The 27161-nt window shown below is 40.1% G+C and overlaps 2 protein-coding genes across 5 annotated transcripts in view; one reads left to right on the forward strand and one right to left on the reverse strand.

The window, feature by feature from the left end:
• The first annotated feature begins 649 nt into the window (after positions 1-649).
• On the forward strand, positions 650-21749 carry LOC115411970 (sacsin-like). Its single transcript, XM_030124276.1, is given in 9 exon segments — positions 650-718; positions 4460-4505; positions 5018-5105; positions 6416-6527; positions 7445-7591; positions 7692-9123; positions 10057-10145; positions 10258-10533; positions 10536-21749. Coding segments are annotated over 8 exon segments (12897 nt in total). The 5' UTR covers positions 650-718; positions 4460-4476; the 3' UTR covers positions 21260-21749.
• Positions 21750-22014: 265 nt separating this feature from the next.
• Positions 22015-27161, reverse strand: part of LOC115412353 (disco-interacting protein 2 homolog A) — an 89459-nt gene continuing 84312 nt past the window's right edge. For 3 of the 4 annotated variants that reach the window (XM_030124804.1, XM_030124802.1, XM_030124803.1), the window contains 6 exons: positions 27099-27160; positions 26954-27011; positions 26775-26849; positions 25466-25640; positions 24068-24191; positions 22015-23899 (listed from right to left, as the gene is read on the reverse strand). In XM_030124804.1, the coding sequence (XP_029980664.1) occupies positions 23647-23899; positions 24068-24191; positions 25466-25640; positions 26775-26849; positions 26954-27011; positions 27099-27160 (747 nt within the window). In that variant the 3' untranslated portion in view covers positions 22015-23646. The remainder of the gene's footprint in view (positions 23900-24067; positions 24192-25465; positions 25641-26774; positions 26850-26953; positions 27012-27098; position 27161) is intronic. The other variant, XR_003934337.1, reaches the window with a different exon arrangement.

Genomic DNA, 27161 nt, shown 5'->3' on the forward strand with positions numbered 1-27161 from the left:
GCGCTTTTTACTTTTTTGTGTGTGAACTGAAGCACATTTTTTTTGAATGACCAGACATAGTTTTATTTGCAAATGGTAAAAATGACCCCCGCCCCCCCCCCCCCCCCAAAAAAAAAAGAAAAGAATTATTATCAATTATGTTATTTTAAACAACTCACAAACTATAATAGTTTAGATAAATACATGTATTCCACTACATTTTGGCTAAGACATCTGTACTAATGTGCTGCTCCAATTTTCCTCACTGTCATCAGACTTAACATCATATCTGCTACCGCTGGGTGTATTCTAGGGCGGACTTCCATCCCCTTTAAGACGCTGCTGTTTCTGTCACACAAGCGGCTGCAGCATCATCTAGCGAGTGGCGGAGTGATTTATTAAAAACCAAAAGCACAACACTGAAATCATCATAAAAAATAAATAATAATAATAATACCCCTATCAAACAGGCCTTGCATTCACTCAGGTATTTCCGCATATTTACAATAATGATGCAATCCACAGGATGCCTTTATTCTCGGAATTCATTCCAGTTTATGCAAATGAACAGAACATAAGTTTCGATTCGCAGATTCGTCACATAAAACCCTCTGTGTTGGGCGTTGTATAGCCAAAATTCAACCGAAGCAGCCCGGACCTGCAGTCTATATAAACCCTGAGGAGGATCTGGTAGTTTTATTTTAATACAACCCTCGCATCTTTCAGGACCATGACTGAGGTACTGTCTATTTCATGTCATTCATTATACTAGTTCTAATAGTTAATGCAGATGAATTATGTTTTAGAGATTTAGAAAATCTGTTAAAGGACTTTAAAGTAGTTTAAAAAAAAACAAAACAAAAAAAAACAAACTGAAATGGGTCTGACTTAGAAGTATCTGTACGGATTTATGCATATTATATGTTCTACCCATATTTATGTTTTTGTTTTTTTTTGTTTTTTTTTTTAATCGTTATTTCTGCACTTTCAGTGTTTGTGTTTCATTCATTTTCCAAAGTGTGGCCAGTTTCTAAATTAAGATTAAAAAAAAAAAAAATAGATCACTATGGCTGAAATAACTGAAAATGTATGTGAGATAGGACTTGAAATATTAGAATTAATAATTGTTAAGAAAAAAGTGACTTTATTAGCAATAAATGATGGTTTTAAAGCAGAATGCCTACACAAAGAGATGAGATTCTGCATAAATACGTATTCATTCAATAGATCTATAGTCCTGCCCTGCCCTGCCCTGCCCTGCCCTGCACTCTTCAGTCATCTCATTATTTATTCAGTGTTTATTGTTTTTTCAACTTTACTTAAGCAACACCAAAATTCATATTTTTTAGTGAGGTAAGAAAAGGAGATGCTGTTTCAAAAGGTTTTACAGGAACACTGATCTTGTTCATTGAAAAATATCATAATATTACTTACGTAGTATTTGTGGTTGTTTTGTTTTGTTTTGTTTTACATGCTATGGGAGGATAATCTGTTTTTCTTACATATTTCCTTGTGTTTTACTGCAGTTAATAGTGTTCTTTAGTCATCTCATTATTTATTCAATGTTTTTTCAACTATATTCATTTAATTTATGAGTTTTGTGTGAGTGATGGACTTCATCTCTGTGCACCTTAGCTGAAAAGGTTATATTTTTCAGTGAGGTAACAAGAGGAGATCCATCTTAAAAAGGTTTTACAAGACTGTTGATCTTTTTCATTGAAAAAATATCAGAATGTTAATCACTATGAAGAATTTTGGCTTTTTTGAAACATGAAAGGAAAGGATAATCAGTTTTTTCTATGTACTTTGTCATGCCTTTTATGCATCTTTAATAGTCCGGTCCTGTGCTCTTTAGTCATCTCTACATTTATGCTGTGGTTTTTCAACTGTATTTATTTTATTTCTGTTTTTTCCTGTGTCGCTTCGTCTGCTCACCTTAACCCTAAAAACAGTTGTAGATTTTATATTTTTCATCCAGGCGAGGGGAATAGATGCATTTTTTAAAGAATAGTTTACTGTAGGCCATTAACCTTTTTAATCCGTGAAGTCCCAGTGTTTCTTTTGTGGACCTTCCCATATAAATTTTTCTCTAGATTTAATCTTTCTTAAGTGATTTATCACCATCTGTTATAATATCATCACCTCTGTATTTTGTGGTTTTGCAGTGAAAATCATATATTTTCCTATATCTAATTTACTGACCATGTAGATGTTACTAGAAGCTCAGATTAAAGTTGAGGGTTATTATATCAAAAACTGAGAAAACTGAAGAAAAAATTACTTTTTCAGCAAAGATATCATTACCTGAACATAAATCCAGTGTGTCCATCCACTTTCATTGATCCAACTCTATGGGTTTTACTGGTGAATCAGTGTAGAAGATGACTGTGTTTCCATGGTAACTACGGAGGCTCCAAACGTCCAAATGGGTCATATCTGATGACCATGAAAAGATTGCATTTTACACCAATTATTTACATGCATTGATAGAATTAGTGGTTCAGAAGTTGTTAAATAGTTTAGATCAGTAGATGCTGTCGGTTGGTGGCTGTTTGGATCCTTATGGGTTAAAAGAAAAAATATTTTAAAAATATTTATGGTTGTTTCGTAACATGCAAGGAGAGGATATTCAGGTTTTGTTGTGTAGTTAGTCATAATTCCTGTTCCAGGTGCATGTTGGACTCCGGCAGGGCTGCCCTTTGTCATCGGTTGTGTTCATAATTTTTATGGACAGAATTTCTAGGCGCAGCCAGGGGCCGGAGGGGGTCCGGTTTGGGGCAGTTTGCAGCCGAGTGTGAAGCGAGTGGGATGAGGATCAGCACCTCCAAATCCGAGGACATGGTTCTCGACCAGAAAAAGATGGTTTGCCCTCTCCGGGTCGGTGGAGAGTCTTTGCCCCAAGTGGAGGAATTTAAGTATCTTGGGGTCTTGTTCACGAGTGAGGGAAGGATGGAGCGTGAGATTGGTGCAGCGTCTGCAGTGATGCAGTCGTTGTGTCGATCTGTGGTGGTGAAGAAGGAGCTGAGCCGAGAGGCGAAGCTCTCGATTTACCAGTCAGTCTACGTTCCTACCCTCACCTATGGTCATGAGCTTTGGGTCATGACCGAAAGGACAAGATCCCAGATACAAGCGGTCGAAATGAGTTTCCTCCGTAGGGTGGCTGGGCGCACCCTTAGGGATAGGGTGAGGAGTTCAGCCACCAGGGAGGAGCTCGGAGTAGAATCGCTGCTCCTCCGCGTCGAGAGGGGCCAGCTGAGGTGGCTCGGGCATCTGTTTCGGATGCCTCCTGGATGCCTCCCTGGGGAGGTGTTCCGGGCATGTCCCACCGGGAGGAGACCTCGGGGAAGACCCAGGACACGTTGGAGAGACTATGTCTCTCGGCTGGACTGGGAACGCCTCGGGGTCCCCCTGGAAGAGCTGGAGGAGGAGTCTGGGGAGAGGGAAGTCTGGGCATCCCTGCTTAGACTGTTACCCCCGCGACCTGGCCCCGGAAGAAGCAGAAGATAATGGATGGATGGATGGATGGATGGATGGATGGATGGATGGATGGATGGATGGATGGATGGATGGAAATTACAATAAACATAATAATAATAAATAATAATAATGAAAACTAGAAGCACTCGGAGAGCGCAGACCTCCGCCAAGGCTGATCAGTGCCCCCCCACCCCCACCCCCGATCACCACCAAAATTTAATAATTTCTTCCTTATCCCATTTCCAACAAACCCTGAAAATTTCATCCAAATCTGTCCATAACTTTTTGCGTTATGTTGCACACTAACGGACAGACAAACAGACAAACAAACCCTGGCAAAAACATAACCTCCTTGGCGGAGGTAACAATAATGTATGACTATGTCATTGTCACGGTCTGTGCCGGTGGGACCGCCGGCTCCTCCCTCTCCACATCATTACCTCAATCACCCATGATCTGATTCACCTGCGGAGTGTCGCCTGGCTGCAGCACATCACCTGTGAGCCTATTTAAGGCTTGGTGCTGCAGCTGCGCGACACTGGCCCATCACGTCATTTCCACCCGATCCATAACCCAGACATTTACCCACTCGGACTCTGACTCAGGTTTTGGTTGATTCCATGTTTAAGTTGTTATTACCTCCGCCAAGGAGGTTATGTTTTTGCCAGGGTTTGTTTGTCTGTCTGTCTGTTTGTTTGTTTGTTTGTTTGTTTGTCTGTCCGTTAGTGTGCAACATAACTCAAAAAGTTATGGACAGATTTTGATGAAATTTTCAGGGTTTGTTGGAAATGGGATAAGGAAGAAATGATTAAATTTTGGTGCTGATCGGGGGTGGAGGGGCCCACGGGGGGGGGGCACTGATCAGCCTTGGCGGAGGTCTGCGCTCTCCGAGTGCTTCTAGTTTTAATAAACATATGTTCAGTTTCATTATTGCCATCCACCTCACTGTTTTGACTGAAACATTGACTTCATTACAGAATTGCTGTTCACTCTGTTTTTACAGCATCCGGCACAGGAAGGATGAGTTCCACGTCAAGGAAGAAAGCTCGGTGAGTCACATTTGGGCACATTTTGATTCACCTATAATTTTGTGAAATAATGGGTAATATTTGGATATTGTCGCTGATATTGATTCCTTTACAAACTTAGAAACCGTATTATCATTACACCAGGATTTTCCATGAAAGCAGCAGTAAATAAGGCTTAATGAATCCTGAATAAATATAACAAAATATATAAGAAATACAATAAAATAATATATAGTGATAGTTTATCACTGCTCAGTCAATCAATTAAATTTTATTTATATAGTGTCACATCATAAAAGTTATCTAATGACACTTTATATTTAGAGCTGGTCTAAACACGACTCTTAACTGTTGTATTGTTTTGTCCCATGTATATTTATACGTCTTCATTAACATCATGTCCAAATAAGTTTTGTGACGCGGGCTACTTACATGACACACACACCACTTGTATATATAGTGAAGTTGATTCTGAAAAAAAAAAAAAATTCTAGGACAATTAGGCCTTACATTTTTATTTTTGCACTTTGTAGGACTTCATTTGGGGCGACTGCTCCACCCTTCATTGACTACCTAAAAGATATCCTACGTCGATATCCAGATGGAGGACAAATTCTGAAGGTAGGTAAAACATTAATGTCTCATTGCAGACACTTAAGATTAGACTGAATTAATAAGAAGTCTGACTAATAAATAAAAGCTAAACCATTATCAGCTGGTGCTACAAGTGTTAGCTTTGGTCAGATAATGGTCTCTATCTATCTATCTATCTATCTATCTATCTATCTATCTATCTATCTATCTATCTATCTATCTATCTATCTATCTATCTATCTATCTATCTATCTATCTATCTATCTATCTATCTATCTCAGTGGCGGCTGCTCGTCTTTCAGACAGGGGAAGCTCATTGTCGGCTTACATTATATATAAAAAAAAAAAAAAAAAAAAAAAAAAGGCTCAGTGGCCTTATCGTACCAAGTAGGTGTCTTTTCCAGGAACCGGACCAGTGTCCTCTCAATATCCAGCAGAGCTAGGCTGCTTAGATTGCCTTGGCCCATTGTGTTGCAGGTGTTAGACTTCAGCCTTTTTAAACAAGAGATGTTTATTTCACTCCGACCTAGGCGACAGTTTGATTTAACTATCTACAAAACGATATTAAACTCGAACAAGAAATGATTAAATTATGTAACTGAAACAAGAAAACGCTGAAATTATGTTAAATTGAAACAAGGAAGTACAATGAGTGTGTTTTATTTACAGTGCAAGAAATGAACGAGTAATTTCGTAGTAGTTTCTCTCTTGATTTCACAGCAGAATGTGCGGCAGTATTAAACTGAACTTTGTCAGTGAAGGAGGAGATCTGAAACTAGCTGTCAATCAAACGGGATTCAGCCTTTCGACCGATCCTCCAATCAGCATGTGGGATTAAGGCGTCCAGCCCGGCCGAGCTCCGCCCACAGCTCCATTCACCCCGAGAGACGTCCGGGGGCGGGACAACGTCGTGGCATTTATCCAATTACCGTCCAGTTTTGACGCAATGAAAAAAACTGTTCCATTCAGTCCCATTGAAGCCCAGAGACGCCCGCAGTCTACGGACAAATGCACTGAGCAGAGATGGATGAGAAAACAGCGCAACGGGAATGTATGAGAAGTGAAAAACATCGCGTCCGTTGGTTTGTGATAAAGCTGATTCTGAACGAACTCATCTTTGAGATGAACGTGTTCTAACACATTTATAGTCAATAAAATGTCAACACAACCGAACATATTTAACCATTTCATTTTCGTAATCTTAGGGGAAGCCGGGCTTCCCTTGCAGTCTATGAGAAATCACCACTGATCGATCTATCCATCCATCCATCCATCCATCCATCCATCCATCCATCCATCCATCCATCCATCCATCCATCCATCCAATCTGTCAACAGGAGCTGATTCAAAATGCAGATGATGCCCAGGCTACAAAAGTGGTTTTCATTCACGATGAGAGAAACTATGGCACAGACAACCTTTGGGCTGAAGATTTGGCAAAATACCAAGGTATGCCACTAAAACCACCAACAACTCAACACTATCTATCCATAGAATGTATTACTCACTGAATAAAGTATAAAGCTCACTGTTTACAAACACCTGTATTATGGTGTCAAACTTTCTCCTGAAAACACAAAATCAGTCAAAATTACACTCTTTCTTATAATCTTCAGGTCCTGCATCATCTGATAGTTTATTATTCTGTTTTTAGACAGAAAACAGCCACAGTAAAACCACAACTTACCTTCATTTTCTGTGCAGTTTGTATTGTCAGTAGCTGCACTAAAGATTTGTTTGGAATCGTCCAAACAAGGTCAAAACTGTCACTGTTTAGTCTGAACCATGGATCAACAAACAGCCACATTTGCAAACATAATAACATTACATAATAATTTTATACCTTCATAGACCTCATAATCAAACTCCCCTGTGTAGAGGAAACTGTCATTTCATCATCACACTCTATTCTTTTCATTTAGAGCTGTGTCCAGTGGTGAAAACAACAACAGTGATTCTAATTACATCACTTTCATTGACTCTAAAAGTTGTTTCTTAGCGGTTCTCATCCCATTTGGTCACTTTCTGATGCTTTGGTCAAAGGCCCCATGGTGTTAGTTTTTCCTCACCATGGGAGACCAGCAGAGCGACTCATAGCTCCCTCTAGTGGTCAGATAAATCCCCCAACCCATCAGTCTGAATCTATTTGGTGCATATTGGTATAATCCAGAATTGGCATCTTTGATGTAACTTCAAAGTTCTTTATTCTAAACGCTCTAATAATAATTTCTGGTCTTTTTTTTTATATTTGATGTTAGATGTGGCTCAAATTTTATATTACATGTCAAAATAAGTACCTATAGATAGACAGAATGAATTAAATATAGCATTAGCTTAACACAATACTTCTACTACTACTACAAAAGGTCCTGCCCTCTACGCCTACAACAATGCAGCATTCAGAGATGATGACTGGGAGGGAATTCAGATGGCAGGGAGGAGCGTCAAACGCAATGACCCAAACAAAGTTGGGAGGTTTGGCATTGGCTTCAACTCTGTCTATCACATAACAGGTGAAATTATATGCATTTCCCCAATTATCTCCATTGTGTTATGTTTATAGGGTACAAAACCTGCAGTTCAATAATCAAGTCATATCAATTTTATTCACAGATGTACCGAGCATATTCAGTTCAGGACACCTCGGAATCATGGACCCCCAAGAAAAAATATTTGGGGAAAGAAATGGAGGTTTCCTCTGGTCCTTAGATGATACAGAAGACAGAGAAACTCTGATGAACATGCACAATCAGTTCCAACCATTTAGGGATATCGTCTCACTTGTAAGCAAACAAGAATGGTCAAAAGTTATTGAGCATGACAAGCACTTTGATGGAACAATTTTTAGATTCCCCTTGCGCAGTGAGGCATCAGAGATTTCAGATAATCTGTATGACTCCAACAAGGTTGTTGAGCTTTTTGATAGCTTCATAGCAGATGCAGACCTGAGCCTCCTGTTCCTGAAGAATGTGACAGCTGTATCGTTGATGCACATCAGTGCTGATGGCTCTGTGAACACCAGACTTGCAGTGAAATCCTCAGTCTCAGAAAATGTCATTTTGGAGTCAAAAGCTGAGTCATTGGTCAAGGGCATGACAAGGTTCAAATCAATAACCCTCAACTCGAAAGACCACAAAGAAATAAAGTGGCTTGTGACGACATGTACCATGAAACAAGGCAAGGTAGAAAAACTTGACTCACTCGCAGAGAAGTTAAGTTTTATTTCTCAAGTTGACTTGGCTTTTCCTATCAATGAGAAGACAGACTGTAGTAAGAGTAGACTGAGCTGCTTCCTCCCCCTCCCAAACAACGAATCCAACAGGACAGGGCTTCCAGTTCATGTCAACGCATACTTCGGCCTCACAGACAACAGAAGACACATCAAGTGGCAAGAAGAAGACCAGAAACATGACGAACATGCTGTGTGGAATGAGCTGCTGATGAAGGAAGTGCTACCGCAGGCATACCTCACAATCATTCAAGACGCTATCAAACTTGCAGAAGATTCGGTTCTTCCCGTTTCTTCTGTGTACGATCTGTGGCCAGATGTAGCCCAGTTACAGCACAAAGAGAAATGGTATGATATCTCCCTAGATGTTCTTCATCACTTATTCAGCCAGAATATTCCCATCCTCTCTTTGGCCAAAGATGAAAGACGGTTTATCACCCCATCAGAAGCTGTGTTTCCATGTAACGGTCCAACTGGTCTTGACGTACTGGCTGCCATTAAGAGGACTCTGGTTTCCCGTGGGGAAAACCTTGTCACTTTACCAGACAGAGTTGCACAAGCCATAAAAAAGGCTTATCCCCACCTCGACAGCCTGAGACACGTGACCCCAGCTTTTATAAGGGACCTTCTTCGCAAGACTGGTGTGCAAACCATCTCTAAAGGAGACAAACTCTGTCTTCTGGAGTATACCTTGAGTGATGGAAAATACAGTGAACTCCAGGGTCTTCAGCTGCTTCCACTATGTGATGGGTCATTCAGGTCTTTCACAAAGAAAGAGGAGGACACTGCATTAATTGACAGCAATGAATTTCCAAGGTATGTTGCAATTTTTAGATATTTTTTTAGATCATTTTGGTCTCACATCCAATGTATGAAAAATATTTTTTTATTATTGTTTGGTCTTCTGTTGACTTTTCAGCACTTTTACAAGTCACAAAATGCAAAGTGAATACTGATGGTAATCACTTGTTTTTAAACCGGAACATCTGACATTATATCCTCAGAAAATACTATCTATGTTAGGGAATCTTGATCGGATGATGACTGTAAATATGTGGACAGTTAAGTACATAGAAAAAAGCGACCCATAGTAGTTTCATCTGAAACTCTGATTAAATCAACCTCAAATTACCAGTTTTCAGAAATGATAATCTCTGTTTTATCATATTTTCAGAAAACAATGCAATTATTCTGAGTAAACACTATACATAATTTTAGCTTTATATCTCTAAGTTTTTCAAACACTGAGGCTTTGAAAATAGGCATGATACTGACTAAAAATGAGTATTTCAAAAGAGCTTTTGATCTATTCATGACAGATACATGGCATTTTCAGAGTTTGTTATGAGGTGCAAGATTTCTTTAACTTCTGCTAAAGAAGGTCCACAGTTGTATATTTGCTAAATTATAGCTTGCTGAAAACTAAAAAAAAAAAAAAAGTTTGTCTATCAGAGTGCTACTACTATGGTGACTAAGTATTTTAATAAGAGAAATATACTTTTCTGATTAATGACACAATGAAAATGAAAATCCACTCTATTTCAAGTGCATATTGCTCATGATTATTTATTTTATCCACTTGGGGGAGCAGCACACCCTCTAAAACAGAAAACAAATCACCTTGTGAATTAGTTGTGTTATCATGTCAATAACTGCATCCAGAACAGAGGTTAGAGTTACAGGTACAATTGTTAAGAAACTGTATGCAAGTATTCATATTCACATTAAACAAACTTCTTGTTTGTGCAGGGTCCTGCTGCCATGCTGCAAACACCTCTTCATACCAGAAGATCTGAGTTCAACATGCATTACCCACCTGAAACAACTGGCCACAAAAAGTAAGAGTTTCATTTCAAATTAAACAGTGATTTCAAACATAATTGCACCTCTTTTGTGCATGTTTTCCGGGACCACTTATACTGTACTTATGAGTTACAAACTGTTTTTCAGATGTATTCAAAGTCATCAACATTGACGCATACCAGGTGGCCGAATACACCAGGAGCCATATGCCCAAGGACTGGTTGAAAACAGGGAAGGGGCTCGTAAATTGGGAGGTAGGCAGCAGCCAACATCCACCTTTAGCCTGGCTCCAAGAATTCTGGACATTTCTCAACACTCATTTCAAAGAGTTAAGTTCTTTTACTGGAATGCCATTAATACCAGTTACTTCACTGACTCCCAGTCAGCCTGTATCACTAGCAAGACTGCAAAAGAACACAACCCTGATTTTGAGAGAAGTAAACTGATGAGCTTACCACAACAAATAGCTCAGCTGGTGAAAAAAGTTGGTGGCACAGTGGTGAAAGAAAATGACTGGCTCAAGCATCAAGATCTGGACTCTTATGTCCTGAGCCCATCTCCACGGAGTGTCATGAAAGTGATTATGAATTTAGATCCGCAGCAAGTCATCAGAGAGCTCATGAATGCTTCACAAAGTTCAGTAGAAGAACTGAAAGGTTATCTTTCTAGTCTGGATGCTCTCTCAAGCAGTGAGAAGGATTTGCTCTCAAAGTTACCTTTGTTCCAAACCATGAAAGGATTACGCACTTCAGCTCAATCAAAACAGGCAGTGCTTTTAAATTCTGGTCTAACAATACCAACAGAGCTACCTATGCCTGATTCAGTAGTAAAGTGTGCCACTGAGGCTGATCGCAGACTTCTACAGCTGCTCACAATTCATCTCTTGGACACAGCCAATGCAGCCATTCTCCTCATTGACTCCATTGAGGATAGAGCTTGCAGTAAAAAAGACACTGAGAACACCATGGCCTGGATTTTAGACCATGGTAATGTCCTTTTCTCCCAAAATCAGACCTTGAAGCATCGATGTAAAAACTTGAAATTCATTGAAGTGAATGGTGTGCTAAAAAAGACTTCAAGCTTTTTTGATCCAAGAGTTAAATATTTCAAAGTGATCTTTGAATCAGATTTTTTCCCCTCACCTTTGTACACTAAGACATCACAGATGCTAGCAAGCCTGTTGGATATGGGTTTGATGAATAAAGAAGTGCAGGCATCACCTGATCACTTGCTGCGAGCTGCCACACTGATTGAAAAGCTCCATGTTACATCTCAGAAGGAAGCTCAGGAAAGAGCTGATGTCCTACTGAAAATGTTGGATGCTCATGATTTACTGAAAAAGTTTTCCAAAGAACAGCTTGAATGTCTTAAAAGGCTTAAATGGATGCCATGCACTGAAGCAGGTAAGGCCAAAACACAGTGCAATGACAAATCTCTGAAAAGCTCCTTCTTCTGCCCTGATGAAATCAGACATTCTATGTATGAGGACATTGTTGGACTTGTGATGCCTCTGGAGGGGAAGCTAAGTGACCGATTATGCAGCACACTTGGTCTCAAACGCATACCACCAGCTGAAAAAGTGGTGGAGAATTTGTCAGCCTTAATATCAAAAGCACAGAAAATGACAGATCCTGACACAAATGTGGATTTCAAAAGGATGCTACGAAGCATTTACGAGCACATGCAAAATCACATTTCTGAATTTGCAACATTGATGAACAAGGACACAAAGTGGCTGTGGAACCATGACAAGTTTGTTTCTCCTCAGGATCTGGTTCTAGAGCATCCACATAATCTAGATCTGAGCTCATACATCGGGAAAGTTCCAAATGAATTTCTACCTTACAAGAAGCTACTCTTGGAATTTGGCCTCAAAACATCACTTACAGATGAAGAAATTATTGCCATTCTTCACTCTATCAAGCAAACCATTGAGGGAAGGGAACAGCCAGTTGCAACTTCCTCTGAGGTTAGAGCATCGATTGAGATTCTGAACTGGTTATGGAAAGAGAAGAAGAGGGTACAGGATGACATCCCTGTACCTGTCACTGTGCAGGGTGGACATTGTACCCTTAAACCACGGTCCATGACAGTCTTCTGTGATGTGAGCAGAAATGGTCTGCAAGAACTCAAATACAGCCAGGAGGAAATTTATGTTGTACACGAGGAAATACTTACAGCCACAGCTGAATGGCTAAACATCCAGTTCCTCAGTACTTACATTCCTGACCCAGAGTTAGTGGGAATAGAACAGTGCGGACAGTCTGAACCAATAACAACACGAATTAAAAACATTCTAAAGGAGTATGATGAGGAAAGTGACATCTTTAAAGAGATCATCCAAAATGCAGAGGATGCTGGGGCAGAGGCCTGTAAATTCTTAGTGGATTTCAGAATGCACAAAGACTCCCCTGAAAGTCTGATCGATCCTGACATGAGTCTTTGTCAGGGACCTTGTATTTGGGCTTTTAATGACAAGCAATTCACTGCTGATGACTGGGACAATATTGTAAGAGTGGGAGCTGCTTCAAAAGAGAACAAGGTTGAGAAAATTGGAAAGTTTGGACTTGGATTCAACACAGTCTATCATGTGACAGACATCCCCTCCATTCTGAGTGGTAGAAGTCTTCTAATACTTGATCCAAATGTAACTCACCTTACAAAGCATATCAAACACAAAACAAATCCTGGAATCAAGCTGGACCTCTCGCAACAGCGCCTTTTTAGTTGTTTTCCAGGTCAGTTTGGACCATATGAACGCATTTTTGGTTGCAGCTTCACCAGAAAAAGTCCTCCTGCACACTATCCAGGCACTTTGATCAAACTACCCTTCCGAACTCATGAAGAGGCTCTCAAGTCAGAAATAAGCACAAAAGTGTACTACAACCAAGATGTCATCACTTTTCAGCAGCACTTCTCGAACAATTCCCAGTCTCACTTGCTTTTTCTGAAGAAAATCAATACAGTGTCTCTACAAAATATCTCAAACAATGCTTCAACCCCACCAAGAGATGATGAAATACAAACTGTCTTCACCGTTTCCAAAACCACCGTGAGTACAATGAAGATTCCAGAGGAAAGCTGTGTGTCAAAACAGCGTCAAGCTGAGCAATCACTCATGGAACTTGATAGAAAATGCAAAGATGTAATCGACTGTACTGATGTCAGCATCGTTGAAATAACACGTGAGCAATCAGGTGAAACTCAAGTCCAGTACTGGCTCTTGTACAACTGCTTTGGGACAAATGAGTCTTTAAAAATGGCCATCAACAAAAACAAGAAAGTTACATTCTCATTGCCCATTGGAGGGATAGCTGTGCCTCTACAAAACAATCCAGAAACGGGGAAATTTGAAGCATCCCAGACAAAAGTTGTTGGGCAGGCATTTTGCTTTCTCCCTCTGTCCATTCACACAGGCCTACCAGTCAATATAAATGGAACATTTGCTGTGACAAGCAACCGCAAAGGCCTTTGGGAAAGTGGAGTTAAACATGAGTGGAACAAAGCTCTGCTTCAGGATCCTGTAGTGACAGCCTATGTAACTGCACTGTCTATGTTGAAGAACATGTCTGAGAACAAGCAGCTGGAAAATTACTGTTACTACACATTTTGGCCTGACAGGGAGAAAGTAAGTGAAACTTTCAAGCCTTTGGTGGATGCCTTTTACTCCACTATTGCCCAACACTCCATTGCTCCACAACTCTTTAGCAATGGCAAAAAATGGTGCTCAATGAAAAATGCCATATTTTTGGATGCGAGCATTGAAGAGGATAAGAACATTAGCACACTTGCAATGCAGGTGTGTGAAAAATACATGAAGAACAACAACCTTATCATTCCTCTTCCAATGTGGGTGAGAAATAGCTTCAAACAGGCTGGTCTAGGAAATGTTTTACAAGACAGAACATGGAACTGGGAGACATTTTACAGAGAAGCAGTATTTGTTAACCTGGCAAACATGGATCCTAAGTGGAGAGATACCCTTATACTGCATGCTATTGACCTTAATTTAAAGGCTATTGACAGTCTTTTGGTCCACTATCATTGCATCCCCACAACAAGTGGCCAGCTCCAACATATCAATAAACTCGTCAATCCATCAGGGAAGGTGGCATGTCTCTTTGAACAGGAAGAGGGACGCTTGCTTAGAGGAACCATAAGTGACTTCTGCTCCCCAAAAAGGATTCAGCGCTTGATGGAGCTTGGAATGGCAACTGATGAGCTTTCATTGGAAGACATTGCGGTGAAAGCAGAAACAATCACCAAAACCTGGATCACTGACAAAACGAAAGCATATGGGCGCTTAAAATGCCTTCTTCAACTAATGAACTGTCATATTAGTGATGAAGACTCTCCTTCCTGGGCAACGCTGAGGATGACTGAATTCCTCCCAGCATTCTCCCCTGGTGATGCAAAAATGGAAAGAGATGTTACCCTTAAAAGGCCCACTGATGTTTTTAGTGACAAGTGCGCCCTCCTTGTTAGCATGACACAACCTGTTCTCGATCACTCCAATCTAAAAATACACAATTCTGATCATGTTCTTCAGGTGTTGGGGGTTCATAACAGTCCACCCTCTGAGGTGGTGATTCAGCAGCTGAAAGAAGCACACAAGCAATCTCAAAGCATAGACAAATCAGTGCTTCACAAAATAGCCTTTGAATGCTACAAGTTTCTGGATCAGCGCCTCTGTGATTCAGAGAATGCCACTTCAATCTCACAGAGTGCAAACTCATTCCCCTTTGTTCTTGTCGGTAATACTTTTGTGAATTTGGACCGTGTAGCTGAAAAACAGCAATTTGAAGCAACACCCTATCTGCATGTTCTTCCACCAGCTTTCAGCAATTTCAGGACACTGTGGGAAAATGTTGGTGTGGAGAAAAAATTTACACTCAGCCAATGCTTGACTGTTCTCCATGAACTCCACACTAAACACAGAAAAAAGCCTTTACCAAAGAATGATCTAGAAATCTGCCTTACAATTTTAAACAGAGGAATTTATGAGGCCAATGAGGAAACTCCAGGTGACTGTCCTGTACCCAATGAACATGGTGTGTTACAACCTGCAAGGGAGCTGTTCTTTAATGACAGCCAGTGGATGCCAGTAACTTCGGGAGTCATTTTGTGCCACAAAAAAATTCCTCGTGTTATGGCTCTCCACTTTGGCATCAAAACCACTAGACATAATACTTTACAAAACCATGTAAATGAGAGCATTTCACCATTTGCCTTTCAGTTTCAACAGCAGGAACAACTAACTGTTAGAATTAAAAACATAATTTCAGCCTACCCAGCAAAGAAGGATATTCTCAAAGAGCTCATCCAAAATGCTGATGATGCTGAAGCAACTGAAATTCACTTTGTTTGGGACAAACGCCATCATAGCACAGAAAAAACATTTGGAGACAAGTGGAAGCCTCTGCAGGGTCCAGCACTATGTGTTTTTAATGACAAAGTGTTCTCTGATGATGACTTGGCTGGCATTCAGCAACTGGGAGAAGGAGGAAAGCACAATTCTCCAGGAAAGACAGGAAAATATGGACTTGGATTCAACTCAGTTTATCATCTGACTGACTGCCCTTCAGTTCTCACTGGAGATGAGTTACTTTGCATTTCTGATCCCAATCAAAGTTACATTGAAAGTTCTTCAGAGATATCACCTGCTGGTATTGGTTATAAACTGGCTGATATTTTCAAGAAGATGTACATAGATGTCTACAACTCCTTTCTTCCAGATAAATTTCCTCTTAAAAAGGGCACCATGTTCAGGTTACCTTTAAGAGTGGGTACCTTGGCAGACAGTTCCAAAATATCTCAGCATGCTGTCACTGACCATGACATGAAAGAACTTTGTTCTGCCCTATCAGAAGATCCTGAAGGGTTAATCCTGTTTCTGAAAAACATTTGTAAAATAACAGTGCATGAAATCAATGAATCAGGGAAGCTCCATACCATCTTTGCAGTTGAAAAACATCTTCCAAACTCCAGCAGAGAAGAAAAAGATACTTTTGTGAAGCTTCTACAGCAAGCAATGCAGTTGGAGAAACCAGCAGCTCCACACAAGGCTATTTATCAAATATTAATTTCAACTTCAAATAAAAGGGAGAGCAACTGGATAATCGCAGAACAGTTTGGCTCGTTCAAAAACAGTGATGAACAAAAAATAAAATCAACGGCCAAACTCCCTCATGCTGCTGTAGCAGCAAGGGTAGGCTTAAAGTCCTCAGCTCCAGAGCCACCCAGCGTTAAGGGTTTTATTGGAGAAGCCTTTTCTTCCCTCCCTTTGCCAGGGAAAACTGGACTGCCGGTGCATGTCAATGGAAACTTTGAGGTAGATTCCTCCAGAAGAGGCCTGTGGAAAGAAGATGTCCAAAGTCTGAAATCCAACTGGAATGAATTGTTGAAGCAAAATGTCATAGGTCCACTGTATGCAGACCTCCTTCATTACATCAGCCGCAACATTTCAGTTACAAAAGTGTCTTCCGCACAACTTGAGTCATGCCTCTACCATCCTTACTTGTGCTTCTTTCCCACTGTGTCCAAAGATGTTGGTCAGGACTGGCATGAAATGATACATGAAGTATACAGATCCCTGAAAGAAAGAGACCTTAAAGTAATCCCAGTGTTGAAGAGTTCAACATGTATAATTGCAGACTGGCATGTGAAAGAATACACCTTTTACTGGTGTAACATCACAGAAACAGAATCTACCAAAGCACTCTATCTGACAGACTCAGGACTTAATCTGATCACTTCCATTTTGGAGGATGTTGGAATAAAATTGGTTCCATTTTCACATAAAATGGAACAAATTTGGTGGAGTTTCAGATCTGCTGGCATTGAAGTGAAGGATGTCAATCCGTCAACAGTGCAAACTTTCCTGAAAAATGAACCTCTCAATGATCCAACAAAAACAGACAAACAGTTACCATTGCCCATAGTAGACACTCTGATCAGAGACCAGGAAAGATGTTCATGTCTCTTGAAATTCTGCTTAAAAGACCAAGTCCCAGAAAACATCAAGGCAGAAGCCGCCGAGCCCGATTCCACTTTACTTGATGGGCTTCCACTTCTTCTCACAAGAGATAAAGTTTTGAGAGTTTTTAACTCCAAATCTCCCAAGCTGATATCAAGATATGACAGCCTCTTTATTGGCTATGAGGACCAATTTGCAGATTATCAGACAAATGGAGACCACATTGAGGTTCTTCAGACCTTAAGCCTTGTGAATGCATTGACAGTTCCTTGTGCAGCAAAGTACTTGAGGCCATTAATTCAATGCTTCCTTCAGAAATGTGAAGTTGTTCCAGAAAATGGTCACCGTGCCCCAAGTAAGGAAATGTCAGAGTGGTTGAAATCCCTTTGGAAGTTCTTAACAAGTGAACTCCAACCAGCAACATCTGGCAATGATGAAGGCAATTTGACATTAAGTGGTGTAAGGGAACTTTTCAGTGACTGCTGCATTTTACCTGTTGTGTGTCCAAGGCTAAACAACAAGGAGTTTCTGTTAAGAATGAAAGACATGCCAAGTGTGATTCATTTTGCCTCAGAAAGGGACCTGTCAAGCATCCTGTTTAAACTTGGTTTGATGAAGCTTAACACTGTATTCTTCAATGACATACACTGGCAGCTATATTCCCTCCTGCACTCTGAACTTATGGATGTAAATGACAAAAGTTCTGTGTTGGACCAACTCTACAACATTGAGAGATCAGAGTTCTCCCAGCTTTCCAGTGATGAAATGAATGAGCTTAAGGGCTTCTTGAATTCTGGAGTTTCCAAGTCCAAAGACAACCCAGATTATCAGAGGAAGTTCAAGTCTTTGCCATTATTTGAAACAATAAATGGTGAACGGGTGAGGATCAATGGACCTACAGAGGTATTTATACTTGACATGAGTACAGATACAATGAAAAGATATCCTGATTTGTTCACATTGCCTGGCAACAACATTTTCCTCAAAGGCAACCTCGAGAACCACAATCTTTCAGAAACACTGACAATCCAAACCTTGTCTAAACTGGAGTACTTTGTCAAGTTCATTTTGCCCATTGTCCACAAACTCACAGACAGACAGATGTTCCATTGTCTGAAGTTGTTAGTTTCACTAAAACATGATTACAACTACAGTGATTTTAAGGACAAAATCATCACCTCACTTAAGACAGTCAAACTGATTCGTAGTTCTCTTGGCAACTTGGAAATGGCGTCATATTACTTTGACGACAGCGTTGAACTATACAAGAAGATGTTGCCAGAGGACAGATTTGTACCTGAGACATTTTGGACTGAGTTGTGTGAAGAAAATACACAAACAATGGAACAATCAAAAGATTTACTCAGAGAACTTGGCATGAGGCACACTGTGTCAACAGATGACATAATAAAATTTGCTCACCAGATAGAATCAGAAACAAAAGGAAACAGTCCTCTTGATGAGCTGAAGAAGAAGTCGTCATTGCTTTTCAGAGAAGCATTGATATTTGTCAATGACCAACACAATGACAAAAATGGAGGGGGAAGGTTGCTGGAAAGCCTCACTGATATTGAGTTCATTTTCCCTGTGGAAATTAAAAAAGAACTGTGTGACTATCACCAACCATTTGCAGCTGGAAGAACTGCTGTTAAAATCAGAGGATCTTTGATTGACAGTGAGCAGAAACACCAGGAACTGATTTGGTCGTCAATGCCAATTATACATTTGCCTTGTTATAAGTCATCAGAGATTCTGAAGACACTAAAAGATGCAGGAGCTCTTGAACAACCACCTTCACAGTGTGTTACCACAAACATGAGCAACATCTGCCAGTCGCCATGTAGAAATGAGAAGTTGATTGAGACTCGTGCTGATGTATTTCGAAGTTCTTATGAATACTTACAAACAAATGAGTTTAAAAGCCAACAACTGGCTGGCCTTCCTGTTGTGTTGGTTGAAAAGGACAAAGAACTTGTAAGGACTGACAATGCATCACTTTCACTACCACATGATCTTGAGTTCAGACCATATTTGTACAACATTCCTCGAAAGTTTGCCATCTATAAAGATTTTTTCAAGAAAATTGGTGTAACGCAGAAACCCACAGCAGCCCAGTACTGTAATGTTTTGGCAGCAGTGCACAAAGATTCCCATGATAAACAGGAACTAAACCCGAACCAAGAGAAAACTGTGAAACGTGCTGTTGAGCAACTATTTAAGCTTCTCAAAAATGAGGGAAACCAATCCCTTAATGCTGTCAAAACATTGTATCTTCCTGCAGTAGATGGTAAGCTAATTGAATCATGTGAGCTCTACTACAATAACACAGCATATGAAGCAAGGCGATTGGAAGAAGCCTTGAGGAAAAAGGTCCTGTTGCTTCAGAACCTCAGTGAATGTCATCTTGGGAAAGACATTTTTGAGCATCATCGGCTGCTGCAACTGCTGCCTCAAAAGTTTCGGCCTAAAATGTTGTCAGAGTTCACTGAAGAGAGACTAGTTGAGTCACACATGGAGCTCTGTGAATGGAACTGTGATTTCAGTGGATGGTTTGACCAACATCTTTCTTCATCACACCTTAGACATGGAGTAATCTGTCTCATCAGAGCGCAGTCTGATGGAAAAATAACACAAGAAGATGCCACCAATTTGTGGGATAAGACCTTCGGCAGTATCCAGATTACTTGCTGTGAAAGCCTGAAAACAGAACTTTGGCTAGACAATCAACCACTAAAGAATACTGCCAGAGAAACCAAGGTTTTTGTCAAACAAGGGAAAGAAACTTGCATCTTTTACTTAAAACACAGTGATGTCAGTGTTCTTAAGGTGATGAATGAAGTCTGTGGGACACTGGCAAAAAAAATCAATGCTCTATTAGGAAACCAATTCTCATCAGACTATGTCATGGCCCTTGAGCAACTTCTGATGTGTGACAGTTTGGAAGATGTACAGCAGATACTTGCCAAGAATCAGATCCATGACAGTGTTGAAACTGAAAGCTTCCTTCGCAAACCACCAGCTCCTGGGACAGAAATCCCAGAGGAATGGCATGACTCCTTAGACATGGACACGCTTAACAACTTTGAGGAGGGGGAGTACGTGGGTTACTACACAAGTGACAAGTATATTTATGCAATCATTGTTGAAGAACTGCCTGGACTCTCTGGACCATACTCATGGAAATACAAAATAGATATTGGAAAGGATGAGCCAATTGAGGTCGGACGTCTTGACTTATACCAGTTTAAATGTAAAAAGAAGCCAACACCTGAGAAGTGGACTGAATCTTCTTGCATGATGCAGGTGCCACTTTATGGAGCAGAGCCACATTCCTCCCAACAATCATCTACAAGATCATCATCATCATCGTCATCTTCGAGATCCACACCAGCAACACTCGATAAAGCAAAAAGGGAAATTTACAAATGCTTGGCAGATATTTGGACTCTTCCTAAGGAGGATAGGAATAAAGCCATCAAGCGACTGTACCTTAGATGGCACCCTGACAAAAACCCTGGCTGCAAACAGCTTGCCACTGAAGCTTTCATGTACTTGCAGAACAGAATTGATGAGCTCACGACAGGTAAATCCAAAGCCAAATCTTCAGGCTCATCATATGGACGTACATCAGATGCATGGGATGATTTTAAAGACTTCTTCCGTCAATGGAACGAGGAGGCCAGACATCACAGACACGGTCGAGAGAGATTTTTCAGAAGAAACCGTTCCTACAACTTTTGGACTCATTATGAAAATGTCCCGAGGCCTAACAAAGAGGAAGCCCAGCGCTGGTTTAAACAGGCCCGTTGCGACCTTAACGCAACTCAAAAAGACACAGGGGGAGGAAGCACAGAGTGGTGTCTGTTCAAAGTCCATCAAGCAGTTGAAAAGTCTCTAATAGCTGCAGGTTATAAAAAACACGGGAAGCGCCCAATTGGCACCACGATTTCAGACATGGCTACACAAGTTTCCTCCTACAGCGATCATCTGAGAACCCTGCCTCAAATTGTGAGGGATCTGAAAATGCTGGGCGTACATCCTAAAAAGACTCAATATCCAAACTGTCATCCGACTCCACGCATTCCAAATGAAATGTTCAAATCAGAGGATGAAAAACAAGCACTGGACAAGGCCTCTGAGCTTCTCAATAAAGTAGAAGCATATGTGAATTAGGGGTCGAGATAAATGACGTGCCATGTTGACAGTCAACTTTGTTTCCACCTGTAAAACTGGTATCACCATGAAAACAGTGACATTATGTACATTTATAATAATCAGAGTAGTCACTATGAAGCCGAAGTTTTTCTGATATTATAAGTGGTATCTGTATTAATACCAACAATCAATATTTCTTTGCAATGTTTTAAATACTTTGTTAGATCTAATGTAATCTCTGTAGAACCATCATTTATGCTAACTTCATGTTATTTGAATGTCAAAAAAAGTTCACCAGTAACTCCTTGTTGTCAGCTGTTTTTTTCTATGTAAGAATGAAAATAACCAAAAATGGGACCTAAAAGCAGCTCCTGCTTTTTGTTATGAGTAAATTGTTTGCAATAGCAGAAACCGAAGTTTTGAAATATTATTTGCACTGTCCATTTAATGACTTAAAGCACTGTATGTTAATATATTGTTAAAGAGAATAAAACTGGTTTGCAGCCCATCACTTGTTTGTGCAGTTTCTGAACTTTTGTTTGATAAATGCATGACTGTGATAGCATCTTCAGACTGAGCAGAAGGAAGTTAAATGGGCTAAACAGTGTGTGGGTGTGCAGAGCCTTTAAAATAGCTCTCGACAACCTTTTTGATAACAAACTGCATTTCCACGTAAATAAATATTCATGTGATTAGAGTGAAGAAGAGGGAAAATGTTGAAATAATGCTACAGCACATAAACTGCAGTTCAGTTGCTAGTGAAGACATCACTGTCAAGTTAAAAGCACTTTTTTTTTTATTAATTAAGAAATCATGTTATGAAAATAATGACAACTAACCATATATCAGACAAATCTATCTTTCCATATGTTAACAACAAAAGTTTTCTCTGGAGGATGCGACACCTCAGGAGTCCTTACAGCAGAACTGTCCTCTCCTTGTGCTCGGAGTGTGCTTCGTCTCATCCTCGAAGTTTTCCCATTTCCTCTGTTCATTCGTAATATAAAAATGTTTACACGGCTTTTCGCGCCTCTTCCCGATCTCTCCAAACATGAGAATCCATTTCAGGTTTTTGTTTGGTGTGGGGGGTGGGGGGCAGTTCACATATTGACCAGATTCAGTCCTGTTTGTTACTTTTCCTGCCGTCTCCATCTATTAATAATTTACACAAATCCTGTACATACTTACAGCAGGCTTCACTGCCTGTTGGTGACATGAATATTAAAAACAAAACATAGTGAAACAGTGACGTGAATCTTTACAAAGTTAAAAGTCTTAAAATGGAGATTAAGGGCATCACTTGTGTCATACAGATCATACACCACACAATAGTCTCAAACAACTGTTCAGCATTTTAGTTTCATAATCTGGCGACGACATTCTCTTTTAAACCCAGTCCTGATAACATTTCATCCCCTCCTACAGCCTAAACAACTGACGAGAGACACAGTACATTAATAAAAAAGAAATGTATGGAGAAAGTATGTGATTATTATGTCAGATGCTAGGAAAAAACTATTCATCTTAGCAAAAACACGAAAGACTTTGGGTGCAATAAGAGCGGGCCTTGTAGCGTTCTGCATATATCCTTCCTATCAAACTATAGTAACAAAATTAAGAAAAACATGAGAACTGTGATAGGAACAGGTGCAAAATACTTAAGGCGTAATCCTTATCATTTGGCAAGTTGCTGCTAAAAAGCAACTGTCATATTCCTTGTAATCGTAGGACTTTAAATGATCTGTACGTACTGTTTGCACTCGTTCACACTCATTTAACAAGAATTATATTATACATATGAGACAAAAAAGAACAAACAAGTCAAACCGTGACATCGTTTATCAGGGTTTTGTTACTGACGTTACTGCCGGAACGAACCTCCTGTGTGCTTATTCATTAATGAAATGATCTGAACTGAACAAAACCAGAGGGGAGGAGTTTCACCTTAGGGCGCAGATACTCGGAAATGCTGTGATTGGCACAAGACGCTCTGTAGACGTGGGGCATTTTAGAGGTTGTCTGAGCCAGGATTTAGGTGCTGGAGTCAGTCCTGTTCTATGGCACAAGTGTATGGCAAACATAACAAACATTCATTATTTCATAGATTTACAAACGAAATTATATTAATGGCACAGTGTAGTTTTATACTTAGTTTAACCACCTGCTGCACTGCTCTCAGGGGAGTCATAATGTCCTGCCTCGATAACACCCGAACCTTATTTGCTGACACAAGAAATCACAGGGAGAAACAGACAGGAGGTTTGGTCATTCCTATTTCTTTCTGTAAACTTTTCTCCATCTTGCTGTGAGAAAAAAAAAGAGGCGGCTCCTCCTTTGAACAGAAGCTGAATATACACCGTCCAGCTGCCTCCCGGTGTGCGCTAACCCCAGTGGCCTGCACGATTTCACATGTTGTACGCCACGTATATGGGGTCCAGCTGGTCGGCGAGGAATCCATCTCTCAGGTGCATGCGCTGCTTCTCCCCTCTGGAGTTGATGGGGATGACGCCGGGGTCAACGACCACCACCACGCCTACGATGAGGTAGTGCTCCTCCAGGACGACGTTGGTGACCAGGGCCACCAGGTCCAGAGCCTCCTGCTCGGACCCCTCCAGTTCCACCACCACCACCAGCAGATTGGTCCACGTGAACACCGCGCTGGGGGGGGGGATAAAGTTAGGTGGAGCAAACGAGAAGCAGCAGATGAGACAAAGCAAATGAAGAAGAGCTAAAGACTGAACGATTAATATTCATGACAACTATTACTCGACCATTTCTAAAAGATGAACGAGATTTAAGGCTTAACAGTCTGAATTTATTCCTCACCATTCAGCTATGCTCTTGTGAGAACGGATAACGGAGGTTTCGATGTCAATGGGGTGATACCTCATCCCCCTAAGCTCCAGAGTTTCATCCAGTGATCCCACCACGTAGAGGGCATCATGACGCTCTGAGGCGGACACACAACACATGTACATTTGTCAGTTTGGGTCATCAGCACGTATTAATAACACTAAGCTTAGAACATTGGAGATGTGGGAAAAAAGCTGCAGAAGATGTTAAGAAAACTGTTGTCATGACTTTTGAGATTCTCATCTATGGTAACTTTATATGTCCAGTTTGTAATCCTGATGAGGACTCCCATAAGGAGGGGAATAAGGATGGGGGGGCAGAGGGGTGTCTTCTGTGAGTAATGTAGGTGTAATGTACACATTTTGTTGTGTAATGTTGAATTTGTTTATTCTTGCAAACAGAAAATTGAAATCAATAAAAACAGTTGATTACGAAAAAAATAACTTTGTCAGTTAAAGGGGGGAATTGAAAACGCAGCAGTGGAACAAGTCTTCAGGGTCAAATATAGCAACAGGAAAATACCTGTACATGTAAAAGTTCCGCATTAACTATGCAGAATTGAAGTACAAATAGTGAAGACAGATGTTAGCGTTACTTATACACCATTACATATGATATTTTTGCATTTATTTTACTGCTGCATTCATGTGTGTGTCAGATTTTACTATTATAGATGTAGATGTTTTAGCTCATTTTAACTGCTGTCTATACCCTTAATTTAATCTGTCAACACATCATTTGGGATTGTCATATGTCTGTAGCGTCACTGTCCTATAGGAACAAAGTACACCTCTAAAAACTCAATTTCTCACAAGTTCAGAAAAACAGGCTTGTTTTGAGCTCTGTGATGATCCATTTTCCACCTGATCCAAATAGGTTTTTAAAGTGTTTAATTTGGCTCAAAGGAGTTCTATGTAGTACTAAAATTCCAAACTCTCAACAGCAGGAGGAAATCATGTACTAGAACACACTTAGGACTACAAAAACTACCAACGAATCATCATTATGTATCCATAGACTGTATCAGTCACTGAATAAAGTATGAAGCTCATTGTTTACGCACGTCTGTATTATGTATCATCAAGTTTTCTTCTTCTAACAAAAACTCAAAGCCAGTTCCTTTAGCAGTCGGTCAAAATAACAGTGTCTTATAGTCTTCATATCCTGCATGAGCTATAGATAGTTTACATTATAGCTGTGTTATTTTAGGTCTGTTTTTAGACTGAAAACAGTCACAATAAAACCTCAAATTACCTCTGTTTTCTGTACGGATTATTTGGCAAACATAGCAAAGATGATAACATCACATAATAACTTTATAGCTTTATAAGCTTCGTGTAAAAAGTCCAGGATTCATGTTGTGATTCTCACCTCCATTAGCATCCGTCAACTCCGTGCGCCTCAGGAAGCCCAGGTAGCCCGTCCTCGCCCAAACGGTCTGAGTGTCACCGAAGCTGAGCTTGGTGTTGAAGTGGTCAGCATGTAGTGCCTCCTCCCCGTAAACAGTGTAGTATCCTGTTGCATTGTGGGGACTGCTCACCCAAATCTGTTAAATATGATGAAAATTAAACAGATGATCACAGGCAGTCATCACTTCTCTTCCCTTGTATTTATGTATCGTCAGCTTCCTGATAAAACCTGCTATGTGACTTTTGGCAAATTTTACAGGAGAAACAAAAAACTTTATATGACAGGAAACTGTGAAATATGACAAAAAAATATCTGTTTCTTTAATGTTGGTATTTATGATAGAATGTAAACAACTTTCACAGGAGACTGAAATTTGAAGCTATAATAGGGGAGAGAGCAGGTTTTTATACCCAACCAAAAATGTCACTTAGTGGGTTTTATCAGGAAGCTGACGATATGAAGAAAACAAATGTGTGCAGTCGTAATAAAATGCTAATCAACATGGTGAATACTGTTTGTGTTATTTCTGTTTAGCTTTTGAACTATGTAATAAGCCCAGTTGTTGCATAAGACCTTAAAGGTTAACTCACTTTATTATCTCCGTAGGCAAATTCGGTCTCTATATTTAATCCATCTAAATGCACACAGTACCTAGCATTATCATTAGTAATTAGCATTAGCTCACAATACACATTAGGAACAGTGAGCTGCCATTGAAGTCGAGGACACTGATGGGAGAATTACACTGAAAATGTTTTTATACCATCCTTTCCTCCTGCTGCCATGTCTTTGTCATGCACTTGCATAAATCATAAAAGGTCCATTAAGCTATGTATTTAGTAAGTAGGTTTTTAATCACTGAATAAATCTGCTTTCACCAGAACTCTTCTGCTCACATAATGAAAACTAGCTTTTCTGTTTATAAGAAATATGCAAGAAACTGAAAGAACATTATAGTTTAACATAAGCACCTAAGATCAGCATCTAAGCCAAATGTAGGGGAAAAAAAACATGCTAAGGTTTCCCTACTGTCTGTGGGCATATCTGTTTAATTGTTTTCTTGCTAATCTCTGAGTGTAGTGGGAAAAATCTACACTATTGTGTTTTAAAATCATGTAATGTAATGATTATAGTCAAATATTATGTGAAAATGCAGTGTTTAAACCACAACTAATGAAAAAACATGAATTAACTCATAAAATGTCATAACTTGGCAGAACATGTGACAATAAGATAAAGTTACTGGAAAGATGGTATTTTTGGACCTCACCTCTCCTAAGTGCGAGTCTCCTAAAGGTCCTTTTGTCTCTGTGTTTGCGATGATCACCTTCACTCCTGGCAGGATCTAAAACGTCACGCAGTTGTAAGTTAAATTCCAGAAAGAACATAAATACTGCAGCATGAACCTCCAGTTTTTAATACTATTGTAGTGCTAGTTTACAGGATTACCTTCCCAGACTCCATCAGTGGTAAGCTGTGTGGTGAGCCTCTTTCTACTAGACGAACCCTGATAAAGACGTAAATAAAAAGAGAAGTTGGCACACAAATCCACATCTCTAATATTAGGTATGAGAAGCTGCAGCGCTTTGCCCACCTGTCATGTCTCAGTGCTCTCATGTCCACGTAAACTGTGGTGGGGTCTGGTCCAGCGGTGCCC

Source organism: Sphaeramia orbicularis, chromosome 21 (genome assembly GCF_902148855.1).
Source record: "Sphaeramia orbicularis chromosome 21, fSphaOr1.1, whole genome shotgun sequence".
In the NCBI taxonomy this organism is placed as follows: Eukaryota; Metazoa; Chordata; class Actinopteri; order Kurtiformes; family Apogonidae; genus Sphaeramia; species Sphaeramia orbicularis.